The sequence below is a fragment of the Penicillium rubens genome (assembly GCF_028828025.1).
Source record: "Penicillium rubens strain IBT 27055 chromosome Unknown utg000004l_segment0_segment0, whole genome shotgun sequence".
NCBI lineage: Eukaryota > Fungi > Ascomycota > Eurotiomycetes > Eurotiales > Aspergillaceae > Penicillium > Penicillium rubens.
In genome coordinates, this window is record NW_026890602.1 from 3,507,584 (window position 1) to 3,520,628 (window position 13,045).

At 49.1% G+C, this 13,045-nt stretch overlaps 6 protein-coding genes across 6 annotated transcripts; 1 reads left to right on the forward strand and 5 right to left on the reverse strand.

Annotated features, from left to right (window-relative positions):
* Positions 1 to 1,259: 1,259 nt before the first annotated feature.
* On the reverse strand, positions 1,260 to 2,150 carry N7525_011282 (translation machinery-associated protein 20; the record flags this gene model as incomplete). The annotated part of the gene is made up of 3 exons (XM_061215426.1): positions 1,260 to 1,650; positions 1,771 to 1,911; positions 2,137 to 2,150. 3 exons carry the CDS (start codon positions 2,148 to 2,150, stop codon positions 1,260 to 1,262), a joined length of 546 nt encoding a protein of 181 aa, XP_061067938.1.
* Positions 2,151 to 2,543: 393 nt separating this feature from the next.
* Positions 2,544 to 4,147, reverse strand: N7525_011283 (YchF/Obg family ATPase; the record flags this gene model as incomplete). Its single annotated transcript, XM_002560911.2, has 3 exons — positions 4,067 to 4,147; positions 3,341 to 3,898; positions 2,544 to 3,095 (listed from the first exon to the last, which is right to left on the reverse strand). Exons 1-3 carry the CDS (start codon positions 4,139 to 4,141, stop codon positions 2,544 to 2,546), a joined length of 1,185 nt encoding a protein of 394 aa, XP_002560957.1. The 5' UTR covers positions 4,142 to 4,147.
* Positions 4,148 to 4,753: 606 nt separating this feature from the next.
* Positions 4,754 to 8,295, reverse strand: hir1 (putative histone transcription regulator Hir1; the record flags this gene model as incomplete). Its single annotated transcript, XM_002560912.2, has 5 exons — positions 4,754 to 4,851; positions 4,916 to 7,669; positions 7,738 to 7,959; positions 8,056 to 8,130; positions 8,259 to 8,295. The coding sequence occupies 5 exons, from the start codon at positions 8,293 to 8,295 to the stop codon at positions 4,754 to 4,756; spliced, it is 3,186 nt and encodes a 1,061-aa protein (XP_002560958.2).
* A 592-nt stretch (positions 8,296 to 8,887) lies between these two features.
* N7525_011285 (uncharacterized protein) lies at positions 8,888 to 10,102 on the forward strand (the record flags this gene model as incomplete). The annotated part of the gene is made up of 1 exon (XM_061215427.1): positions 8,888 to 10,102. One exon carries the CDS (start codon positions 8,888 to 8,890, stop codon positions 10,100 to 10,102), a length of 1,215 nt encoding a protein of 404 aa, XP_061067939.1.
* A 959-nt stretch (positions 10,103 to 11,061) lies between these two features.
* On the reverse strand, positions 11,062 to 11,545 carry N7525_011286 (uncharacterized protein; the record flags this gene model as incomplete). Its single annotated transcript, XM_061215428.1, has 3 exons — positions 11,062 to 11,239; positions 11,309 to 11,388; positions 11,492 to 11,545. The coding sequence occupies 3 exons, from the start codon at positions 11,543 to 11,545 to the stop codon at positions 11,062 to 11,064; spliced, it is 312 nt and encodes a 103-aa protein (XP_061067940.1).
* Positions 11,546 to 12,324: 779 nt separating this feature from the next.
* On the reverse strand, positions 12,325 to 12,741 carry N7525_011287 (uncharacterized protein; the record flags this gene model as incomplete). The annotated part of the gene is made up of 1 exon (XM_061215429.1): positions 12,325 to 12,741. One exon carries the CDS (start codon positions 12,739 to 12,741, stop codon positions 12,325 to 12,327), a length of 417 nt encoding a protein of 138 aa, XP_061067941.1.
* Positions 12,742 to 13,045: the final 304 nt, after the last annotated feature.

Below are 13,045 nucleotides of genomic sequence, written 5' to 3' on the forward strand. Positions count from 1 at the left end.
ACCGAGATATTCCTCGCAGTTGCGGAAATCACATCTTCGTCCACGTTCGGCATCCCCAGTTCACTGGGCTGCTTCGGGTCTAGACTATTGCATCTGTGATCAAGTCGTCGTTTTTGCAACTTTCTACTCGGTGTTGGCCATAAGTCGTGTTGTCAGTTGTTTCGATCACACCTTGATATTGTGACTCAGTTCTCTGAGTTGCAGCTTCCTAGTGTCAGCAATGCCACATTCTAGGAAGGGACCAAGCCATACCTTGCTCCCGCTCTCGTCGGTCGATTTCGCTCCAGATCAAGGGACCTGGACAGTTGAATCTTTCAATACAACGATCAGGTATAGCAGGCAATTCGTCCCAAGGGACCACATTCGACCAGTTCTCCCAGGTATCGCTGTCAGGTGGGCCAAACAAGGCTTCTTTCTTTTTCATATGCAGCGTCTCTTCACTTCCATCCGGATTCATGGAGTAGTACCAGCCAGTCCTATGTCGCAAGATCTGATATTAGAACGGGAGCGCTTGGTAATGAGACCTTTCGACGGGAAGCAAGGCAAAAACGCTCACACATTGATGTAGTGGTAGGATTCAGCATCCGGATAATTGAAGTACGAATGCTTGCAGTACCAATCGTTCTAGAATAAGATGTTCAGACTCATATCACAAGTTGTTGTTCAACGACCTCTCACCTTCACGTTGTAATTTGCTCTGACGACCTGATATTCGCCAAATCTGTCCCAGAATCGCCGCCGTCGCTGCCGGAAACTCATATCGTGCTGAAAATGTTTTAGATTATAATTCCGTTCTCTCAAATTCATTAACTGTGACTCACCGGCACATACCACAACCGGTATTTTCTATCCTTGGAAGCCATCGTGCGATATACGTTGAAATTAAAGGAGACATCGATGAAAAGGGGAAGTGCGTATTTAAAGCTAAGAATCTCCCGAGCATCCCACAGAGCATCAAATACTTCTCCTACAACATACACGTACTAAAATATAAAGCGCTACATCAAGAACCCCATTTATAGCTTCAATTCAAGAAGCTATAATGTCTACATCCAATGCAATATATCCCATTGAACGATGGATCCTCATCCAGAGGGATATTTCATTTCAAATCATCCAACACATAATCATCACCATGCACACGGGCAATATACGTGCAAGAGGTATAGAGGTATACTATAGTTTCCAAGCCAAAACACAAAAGACCCCAACCCCAACCCAATGAACCCCCTGCATCTTTGCATCTTTCAAAACTACCCTTAATCCAAATGCATTCTCCAAAGCCCATCACCAAGATAATGACCCTCATCAATAACAACTCCCTTCCCTTTACTCTTGATCTCCTCGGTGCCAACCTTCAGCATACCAATCATACAAATCTCCTCCTTCCCTTCAGCCTTGACGCCAACGATCTGCCCAGCCTCAAGCGCGTGCTCGGCATCGGGTAGACGGCCGCCGGGGGAGGTGAGACCGGGAGCCATGAGCGTTGCGCCGGAGAGCACGAAGCGGATGGCGCCGCGGTCGATTTGGATTGTCGGGACGGCGGAGGGATAGGCGTGGATGAGGCGGAGGTGAGGGACTGGGGGTCCGTCGATGGGTTGGAAGAAGAGCGGGGTTGAGTCTATTGTGTAGAGGGTCACGCGATCGGGTCTGGGGTGGTTTTGGTTAGTTTTTGGTTCTCTGGAATGGGATGCATAGCATATAGTAGAAATAGAAAGCTGGAAATGATGCTAGGATTGGATGGCACAAATCGGGGAACGGGAACTGTACAGTTTCACGGCTTCCAATGATGCCTTCTTGGGCATGACATCTTCAATGTAGGGCTCGAGCCCGGGGTATGTCTCCAGCAGCTTTTGGCGCAGGCCGCGCTGCACTGAGGACTTCACCTTAGACCGGTTGCTTGGGGGGATACTAGGTAGGACACGTATGTTAGCTGGTGTCTGATAAACATTGTGGCAGGAGTCATGCCATAGGAGCTGTATATGCCTTGATCTGGAGTATTGAACAGCTCCTGCGGTCTTTGTGGTGCATCAAAACGGAGGATGCGTGTGCTCCCTTTTGACAGGCAGAAGGTACCAATCAGGCCATTGGTCTAGCTGCTGGGTTGCTGCGTGTTTATTGAAGGGTTTAACTCACTCTTTCTTAAACATGATGATGATTGAGGGTGTGATAATATGAGGATCAAGCTCTTGATACGCAAGTGGGATGCGCGGGGACGTTGTCACGTGACAGGTAGAGTGCTTTGCAATTTTTCTAATTGAAGCTGAACGGCTCAAGAATAGAACAGAATGTATGGTGGTAGACTACGAATATGGTCTCTTGCAGACTTGGTCTCCAAATATCAAGGCGATTGAACTGGTCCAGAAGGGAAATACGATATATCGTGCAATGTGCAACGAAACAACCATATTGAACCAAGCGAATACAAAACGATCGATGATAGTCTACAACTTCAATTGGCTTACAGATCATAGAAATCTAGAAGAAAAAGATACAAGACTGTTCAACACTGGTGTATCATTTAAACTATTGTCTATGTGCACCTAGTGCTTAGCAGCACCGGCCTTGATGAGCATGATATCGCCGTCCTCGACGACGTAATCCTTGCCCTTGGTCATAATCTTACCAGCAGCCTTGATGCTGTTTTCATCACCGTACTCACGGAGAGAAGAGTAGTTGTACACGATAGCCTGAATGAAGGTCTTCTCGAAGTCGGTGTGAATGACACCAGCCGCAGCGGGAGCCTTGATGCCCTTGCGGATGGTCCATTGCCGAACCTCGTCCTCACCAGTGGTGAAGAAGCTGCCCAGGTTCAAAGCCTGGCGCATGGTAGTGATGATCTTAGGCAGACCGGACTTGGTGCCCAGAGTCTTGCACTCAGCCTCAGCGGCCGCATCATCGTGCATCAGGGTCAGACGCTCCTCGAACTGAGCCGAGACGGGAAGGATGGGGTCGCCGGGAGAGTTGGTCTTGATCCACTCGAAGACTTTGGGGAGGTACTTGTTCTTCTGGCGGATGTAATCTCTCTCGCTCAGGTTGACAAGGTACACAACGGGCTTAGCAGTGAGCAGGAACAGGGGGTTGATGACTTCGACCTATAACCAGTTTGGTTAGCATGAGATTCTCAAAAGAGTTTTGAGTGATGTAATCATGTAGAAGTGAACTCCAAAATTTCAGCAAATAACTGTTTTTCTCAAGGTGCCTCGGATTGTGAGTATCCTTTTAATGAGGCACTCAACGAGCTGGGTTAATTTCGAGCAGTGCTCTTATTCATCAGGAAAGGAGTTGGTGTGGATAGAAGGGCAAGTACAGTTGGGGAGGAGAAAAATTTTCAACATACCTCTTTGGGGTTCCAGTCACCCTTGCGGATGTCATTGCCAGCCTTCAGGAACTCAAGGATCTTGGCAGTAGTAGCCTCCTCTTCCTTGAGCTTCTTCATCTCCAGAGACTGTCCACCACGACGAGTCTGCTTGCTGAGAAGTTCGAGAGCCTTCTCAACAAACTCGATATCCTTAATGCGGAGCTCCTCGTTGATGATGGTCAGATCACGGCAAGGATCGACGTCACCCTCAACGTGGATAATCTCAGCATCATCGAAGCAGCGAACCACCTGGAAGATGGCATCGACAGCGCGGATGTGTGACAGGAAGGAGTTACCCAGACCGGCTCCAGTCGAGGCACCGCGGGTGAGACCGGCAATATCGTACACGGTCAAGTTGGCAGGAACCTGCGACTTGGGCTTGTAGTGCTGGCAGAGCCAGTCGAACCGCTCATCGGGGACGATGACGCGGGCCTCCTCGGGGTCAATGGTGGCATAGGGGAAATTGGCCGGGTTACCGAGGGAGGACTTGGTGATGGACTGGAAGAGTGTCGACTTGCCGACATTGGCAAGACCAACCTGAAGCCATATTGTTAGTCAATCATGGTTGAGAAGAAAAGGAAAAAAAAAGTGTGAGGAAAGGGGGCAAGGGGGTTTAAATAGTTTTTCGGGAGGTAAAAAGTGGACTGTGCTGTGTGGAAAAAAAGGAAAAAAAAAAGGGAAAGGGTGGGGGCCTAGCTCACATACGATACCGCTCTTCAGGTTGTTTCCTGGACGGCCCAAAAGGACCTTTTCCTGGACTTGGGGCTTCTTGGGTGCCATTTTATTTGATTTTTTCTTCTTGCTTGAGTAGAAGCGACAGAAGAGAGGTGGGAGGTGGGGGGATGTCGAAAGGCGGAAGCGGGAACAAGGATGGAGCGCGCCAAATGCAGGACCAGCTGCGGATCGATCGACGATACGAAGGAAAAAGATAGAAGAAGTGGAAGACGTGATGGCGGCTGCCCACAGCAATTGCGGGCAATGTCAATGAGTAGGAAGAGAGTAAATGAATGCGTGTCTAACTATGCAAAAAGCAATGTTGATGAGGTTCGCGTCTGGCATCTTCAAATTTTCTGCCTGCAGTGCTGCCACCGCCCACGTGAGGGTCAAGCCCTGACGACGTCACTGCCATGTATGTGTATCGAGGGTTATTAGGGCCTGTCTACATAGTCGGCAAGATATGTCCATAGCAAGATGGGACAGGTTGACTTAATTAAGAACGACCCCAAAGGAGGACCTATGATACAAATACACCATGAAATCAGACATATCATCCCCAATCCCGCCTCAGCAGGGATAAAATAATGCAAACCCTTTTGGGTGACCCAGCCCTAACTTGTTGAACGCCAGCAAAAACAGGAGGAAAAGGTATAGATAGCAAGAGAGAAACCATCATTAAAGATCCATTGCATCGCCATGCTCCGATGTAGTGTCAACCATATCCAGCAGCTTGGCATAAGGCACTGTCACACGTTGAAGATCACGGTGTTTGCCTGGAGGAACGTTCGTCAGCAATTGAATCATCAAGGGAAAAGAGCACAAAAACTAAAAACATACCAAGTGCTAGAATCACCTCCTTCAATAATGTTTCCCGTGGCCAGCCACACAGATCATCAGATCCTTCGCGCCAGTTACGGCCTTCGCGCTCATTGGCCTGCAATTTCAAGACTCGCTCGCTGGCATCATCTTCGTCCTCGAAAAGACCGCCAATGAGACCCTTCAGGAGCTCCTCGACCTTCAGCTTCAGACCCTCGGCGCCGATGCGCTTGGCGTACATGGATAAGTATAACCGGAACTCTTCCTTGGCACCCAGGGACAGAGCAGCAGCGAGACGATTTTCAAGATGAGCAATGGATACGCTGGACTCAAACGTCTCATATCCTTCGCGTGACAATAGAACCTTGATGAGACGCTGGAGGAAGTATGCTCTTCCACGAAGGAGGGTCTCATTCGTGGTGTTTCGCTCCAACCAAGGAATGATGCCGGCTGCAACAGCTGCCTTGGCATCCTTGGTATCTTGCGTATCCGTGGCTTGCAAGTTGCTCACGGGTGCGTCCGTGGTGTTCCAGTACTGACTGCCGACGGCCCACCAAGCTTCCGAGATGCGCTGCCATGTGAACATGGATGGGGAATACGAGTATCCCTCGCCGTTAGACAAAGAAACGACAACTCGGCCCTCCGAATTAATGCGTGCTTCTGTTACTGCGGGAGCGGCTGTGGGGTTCGCGCCCATAGTATGAATTGCAGCATCCAGGACAGGCTGGAGGGAGACTGGTGGGTGAGGAGAAGACAGGTGCTTCACATTCCAGACGTAGCACATGCCCACGGAGGATATGCACATGATCCACGGTCCATTGCACTCCAAGATGACAGGCTGTGCCTCGAGAACAAGTGCACTTACCAGACGACGACCTGCCGGTGTCCAAAGATAGATTGATCCATCCTCACAGCCAGCTGCCCACATGCTCTGATTACCAGTCACAAGCAGGACAGTCCGCGGTAAGAAATCCTGCCACAACGGCTGATCTCCGCGGAACAATGTCAGACGCACCGGCTCGCGGTCCACAGCACGACCGGTCAGACTTGCTGGTGATGGGTTCCGAGCTTCGAAAACCACGTCCACCCGACTCTTGGTAGATCCTGAATCTGTGCCAGGGGCAGGTTGTTCCGTCGGTTTGCCGCTCGAATCTAGCGCGCGGAGAATCTGGCTGCGAATTTTGGGGACTGCTAGACGAAGTTGACTGACCGACATGCAAGGATTTGTGACTGCGGGGCGAATGAACTCTGGAGTTGGCTGTTGACCGGTTGTGGCAGACTGAACTTGAGCTGGTAGAAGGCCGTCGGGAGTGTTGGCCATGATGGGAGTTGCATCATTTTGACTGGCAAGTGCCACACGCTTTTCTACACTGCCATCTTCGTCGCCTTCTATTTGGGCCAGTTTGCGCTTGTTTCCAAGAAGAAGAGCAGTCAGGCCGCCCTTAGGTAGACCATCAAAGGGTTTTGACAGGTCAACAATGGTGGTGGGGGCGTCAGCCTTCACCTGATTGCTGACAGATGCCATCAAACGTGCTTGCGGGAGGGATGACTCGCCAGCCCCAGCTCCGGAAACAAGTAATGGAGCGATACGCTTCTTGCCCTCTTTGGTGTATGTTGGACGCTGCTTAAGTCTTTCCAGCTTGGCTTTGTAAGGGTCAGGCTTCTCTGATTCTGTGGCAGGCGTCGCAGGAGTTCCATTCGTTTGGGTCTTCGTAACCTCGGGAGGTGGCGAAGGGCCCCGAGCAGGGGTGGTCCCATTTGATGGCTGTGGGGCTTTCTCTCCATTCGTAGTAGGTTCGGCGCCATCGCCCATCAGTGCACCCATTCTCCCTTCGACATGCTTGATCTCGCCAGCCTTGCTCTTTTCCTCTAGCAACAAGCTGTCGGTGGTTTCTGTGATACCAGCGCCCTTTCGATTAGTTCCAAACTTGGTGAGTGATTTCTCATTTTCTTCCATCTCCGTGGCCCAGCCCAGCTCGCCATCTTCAAACCTGACTGCCACAATTGTGCCATCCAGAGCAGTAGCAAAGAGACACTTTCCATCTGGGGTCCATGCCAGGTCTGAAATAGCTTTAGCAGCCATTTCCTGGGCAACCACAATCGGTCGTGCATTGCTCGTAATCCAGATACTGAGGGATTTGTCTCCACCGGCACAAGCAATGACAGTAATGTGGTGTTGGGGTACAGGCTGTCCATCGGCTTGCTTCTTATTGGGCGGCTCGGTTGCATAAAGTCGTGGAGAGAACGAACAAACCTCAACAGGTGCCTCATGTCCAATCAAATTGATATCACCATCCCACGATCCACGGTTGATGATGGCCACAGAACTCACAGGACCGTTCACAGCGTTTGCAGCTGCGATGTGCATCCCATCAGGCGACCAAGAACAACGACGGAAATAGGCTGTTAAAGGAGAATTGGCAAATGGGGCTGTGATTGTTTGCTCAAGGACGAAATTGTTCATATGGTCGTGAGCTGAAGAATTAGGGGCTGGGGAGGTGAATCGGAAAATGCGGACGGTCCGGTCATCACTAGCAGTTGCGAAATATTTGTTTGCCGGATCAAAAGTGATGCCTTTGACATGGCTCTGGTGGATCGCTATCATCTTCAACTTTTCAAATGAGTGGCCAGACCACACCACGACCTTTGAGTCTAGTCCAACGGAAACCAGTATCGATGAGTCGAAGGACCATCCGAGATCCTGGACATCATTGTCGTGACCGATCAATCGCCGAATTGTGCGCCAGTTTTCAACGGGAGGTGCTTCATCGGTGCCTAAGAGTTTTCCCATAGCCGTCAGTATATGTCTCCGTTTCTCCATATCCAGTGTATCCAAGGCATACCAAATGTTGACGAGTGTGTTGGAGGGTTAGCGTCGAGGGTGTACACGCAGACAATCTTATCATCTGCACCTGATGCCAGGTATTTCCCGTTGGGCGAAAACCGGACGGTATGAATGGTGCCGGAGTGGTTGCTCATGGATGCCAGTTGTTTTGGCTTGCCCTCAAGTTCGGAAGTTCCGGTGCCGTAAATAGCATCTGTTGACCAGATCCGCACGTATCCATCTAAAGCAAAGCAAAAGCCAGAATGTCAGATATAGTTCTCTCCGCGGCGCATGATCATTGTGACCTCCACCTCAAAGCAAAAAGAGTCAAGCTCACCTCCAGCAGCTGTGACCAGTCGTTTCCCATCTGGCGAAACATCGCAGCTGTAAACCTCGAAATCCTTGCGTTCACCTGTATCAGAGCAATGACATTAGCAAATTTAGTCCTTTCCATGGGATGGTTTGGTTCTGCTCTCATGAAGCACTGCATCCCTCCCGACAGTGTCAAGCAAAGAAAACCAGGGCGATCAGGCTCCGTACCTCCATGGGTGAGCCAAACTGGCTTTATGATATGCATCGTGCCAGTCCCGGAGCAAAGTCACGGTGATCCGCTTATTTCTGAGCGGTTTGAGTAGTTGTTTCTCGAGGTAAGGTCGTGCGACACGTATCGACACCAAAGTGCGCGCGGAGCGTGGGTAAGGAGGGGAGCGGCGCGTGTGATCGAGCGGGTCTTTAATTATATGGGTTTAACGTGGAACATGGCAGGACCAAGAGGCAAAGCAGGATGTTCCTCGGTCACCAAAGTCCTAAGCAAGAAAGTAAATAAAATCACAGGTCCGGATGAGAGAGACCGGAGATTAAAAGGGAATCCAAAAGTCGCGATCTCCAGATTCGCCTGGTCCGAGCTCCCGCGTTAAGATGGAACTACACTGCAAGGGCTAAGGCCTAGCTAGGTACTCCGTAGCAGTTATTCATTTTTCTTGGGGAAATAGTATCATTTTGTATGTTCTAACTTATGCAATTGTCCTTTTATGCATGCTATATATGTACTTTTATCAAACAAACTCTGTGCTGGCTCCGATTGGTCACTACAGTCATAGGAGTCTCCGTGCTCTCTCCTGGACTCTCCAACCTCCAGATCAGCTCAAGTTAAATATCATCAGTCCGACATGCTCACCGGGCGCATGGACACCCCCTGTCTGAACAACATCGCCTATAATTCGAAACAAACGACCCAGCTACCAGCTGTTCCGGTCCTTAGTATTATCCACTTCACATTCCACGCTGGAGTCAACATCTTGGAGCCATCGCAGCTAGCGTCTATACTATGGCAGAAATCTTTGAAGTTTGTCTCGACAATTCCCGGTTTTCAACAACTGTATTGGGCCACAGTCGACGCCGACACCGACACCGCTTCGCAAGATCAACAAGTGATCGTTCTAATCCAGTGGGATAGCGGTCATGGCTGGAAACTGTTCCAGTCGTCCTTAGGCTTTGCTATGATGCTGGGTTACATACGAAATATCTCTAACCGGTGTATCCAGATTACTCTACCCGCCAATCTCTCCAGGGTCAGCTTTGATAGTGTCCTCGAGATAGTCTCGTTCCAGTTCTCTGATACACTACCTACAGCTCAGGTTGATCAGAAATCAGATTTCAGATCCAAGTGGGAATCAACAATTTCTCTATACCCTAGCAATGTTACCACGGAGTCAGAGTCCGAGTTGATACATTATTGTGGAGAATGGCTTGAATTAGACCACCCCTCTGAAGGTCAATTCTTTATCGGGTTGCTATTCTGGAAATCGGACACCGTGGGTAATCAGCGAGAAGCAAATTTTCACAATTTCAGGCACTATATAGCAGACCTTGTGAAGGATACAACAGGTGTGGTGTCGGCGTACACAAACCACCTCAATAAAGTGTCTTTCGAATCTGCTACGCCAGAACAATTCGATACTTCTCCGACTCCAATCGCTGCGCAATTTGAAACAAATCACCCTGTTTTTCGGACGCCAGTTAAGCCTAAATACAATGTGGATGAATCCACGTTTTCGGAAAATAGGGACCAGCTCCATCTGGAATCTATGAGGCAAGCGAGACGAACCCCTCCTCAGCGTATTGCCGGCGGACCCGCTGGTAGTTGGTATCCTATGGGAACACTTTGTCAACATCATTTGCCCCGACGGCAAGGCTACCCCAGGAATCCCGATATGGAGTGGATCTCTTTTCGCGCCCAGCTTGAAGACTCAAGGGTAACCGGTTTATTCGAGGATCTTCGAAGGAAACTGTGGAGAATAGGCGATTGTCCAGACCTCTTCTGGGGTAAAGATCAAGAGGAGGAAGGGGGTAGTGACCGCATTTCATTATTCATGGGTACGTGAAGCTTCCAAGGTTCTATAATCAGCTATGACTTGAATGGTAATAACGCGTCGGTCATTTAAGAGCTCGAAGCGTCTAAAGGCCAGCAGCCAGAGACTCGAGGACAATTCCAACAATTCATTAAGGAGTTCTCAGACAGGTGTGGAGATGCTATACATGACTTGTCTCATCGAAGGATTGTTCGTCCAATCCCAATCTTTATGGGTCTTTGTCGAGAAATAGACATCACCGTTTTTCATATCTCGGAGAACGAATTCGACCAACGGTCGGTTGAATATGCCTTTTCGCTTTTCAAAAGGTATTTCCATGTCTTCTGATCGCCGAGATTAGCAAGCTAATGCTCGATTCATCAGGACTACACATCAACAACAACGAGTACAATCAATCCACAGCCCTTGGTCTGCTATAAAAGCACTGAGCGAAGGATGGCTAAGTGACCAAAGTGAGCAAACCGATACGATACAATTCGTCTCAGTATTCGGTTGCGAGAAAGAAGGGGCTCGAGAGGAGTGGTACAGCGACTTTGCCCAACGTGCTCAAACCCAGTATGATCTGCTAGGTCATATCATTGATTGGCTGCGGACCTTATCCAAACACATCACGATTCAGTGTCTACGGTTGGAAAACGATGATCCTTGGATGACTGCAGACAAGCACGCAAAAAGGGAACGCCCGCCTTCGCCAGTTCCTCCGTCTATATTTGACATACCCTGGGCTAATAATTCCAAAGACGGATTTTGGCATGTGAAAAGTTTGTGATGGAAGCTATTGCAATATCTGTAGGGTTCGCATTCCTGCCTTCTTACGGCCTACGATCATGAGAAGCGGTACTAAGTCATAGTCAACTCCAGGGCTATTTCTGCTGTATTATGTTGCCATAGTGCCGGCTAACTCCATGTGAAAGCAAGAGACCAAGTGAAAGCAAGAGAAAAGAAGAAGTTGCCAGATTGTCAGCAGCCGTCTAGCCACACGCTAGCATCTGCAGTGAGATGACCACTAGCCATGGCAGTCTCGAGCTGCCACGATCACTTCTTGCCGGATTCACCGGATCCTCCAGAGGGGGAGTGTAAGTCGAGCTTCCCGAACCGTTGTTGTAGTAGGTACTTCCATTGGGGTTGGAGTAGTAGTAGGAGCCATTGCTAGAAACAAGCGGTTAGAATAAACTGTTTCCATCCACATGCATGGCAGCTTCGTTCAAAGTAGCTTACGTGTTGGAGTAGTGGTAGCTGTTCGAGTTGGTCGCGCCGGAGCCGTAATCGCGAGAGCAGTAGTGGTTGCCCTGATTTGGCTTTTGTAAGTATCATGTTGATTCTTCTCTGAGATCCCAATAGAATAGATGCGTGTCTTGTGTTCTTGGTGGCACGACACAGAAAATTGGGGAGGGAACATACCTGGCTGTTGGTGCCGGAGCCCTTGACGGTGTATCCCTTTCCAGAACTAGACATGGTGGATGTTCAGGTATTTTATTGCTTTGAGGATGAAGTGTAGAGTTTACGAGAAGAGGAAGAGAGGAAGAGAGGAAGAGGGGGGAAGGAGGTTAATATATGTTATGGCAGGCAGAAGCCTGGGTTGTCAGGCTTCACTTGTTTGTTACGAGTACATTAGCCAGTCTCACACAGATAGAGAATTCCACTCTCTCTCTCCCTCTCCCTCTCCCTCTCCCTCTCTCTCCCTCTCTCTCCCTCTCTCTCCCTCTCTCTCCCTCTCTCTCTCCCTCTCTCTGCCAGATCAATATACCAGGGTTGTTTGTTAGGGGGAGCGGCACAAATAGATCGCCAGTGAACCGCGTTCGTCGCTGGGTGCTGCGACTTCGGCACTTACGACGCGGTTGGAGGCTTTATGGTGTTTCACTTGTACCAAGGTATACTCAAAATGTGAATGAAGTGTGATGGTTCACCGATGGTGCATTTAGAGAGCATATACATAACTATAGCACTCTCAGGTCACCTTAAAATGAGTATATGATGTCTCGACCGCCACCTAATTGATCTAACATACAAGAAGTTTACAAGCAGAGAAATCAGATACGTACTACGACTGGTTCCAGGACTACAAGAGACATGTAGACCAGCATGCCATGCACAATATAGGCCACGAAGTGTCAACTTATGACCAACAGACTCTCTGATAACAACATATATTGTACTAGACATCTTCTTAAGCTACATATAACTCCAAGTACAAACTGTAAGGACCATTCGATTCATCCAGCAAATGCAATATCCTACTCACGACAATCGAGAACAAAAGCCAGATCCTCATGAGCCGCCTCCAACTGACCAGCCACTGTGTAGTTGATATCGCGATAGATAATGTTCGACTCCCTAAGACATTTCAATGACCTAGCCAAAGCAGGCAGAATCCTCGTGCGACAAAACTCTTGGAATTCACCAAGGAAATAGCTCGGCGGGCTAATCAGGACAGTCGAACACATGGGGGACTTCTTGGCCATAGTCTCAGCGAGCTGACAAATAATCTCCAGCTGAACGATCAGATCATAAATAACCTGGATGGTTCCTGCGCGGCGGTCTTCCAAAAGATGAAGCGAGTTAGCCTCCCTTGTTAGAGCTTCCTGGAAAAACTCGCATTCGCGCTCGAAATGCTGTTCGTGGGTCAGGTGGCTAGGTCTAGTAAGAGACATTGTTGCGGGTGAAGATGACGAGGGTTGGGTAGATGGTCTTGAGATGTGAACAATCCGACTAGGGCTTGTAGGCAGAGACTCGAGAAGTTGGGAAATCCCAGGCTTTTATTGTCTTTTGGGATTGTCCTGTACAAATATCTGATTTGACAAAGAAACACAAAGCTCTTGAAACAGAGGTCTTCATTCTTTGTCAGGACTATAGGACAAAGTGGTCTTCTACGATTCAATCGTGTAATGGTTCTCATTGCCTTTGTCCTTGCTCTCTTCAGGTCATTGCTTTCTTTGTTGCACAATGTTCTTTTCC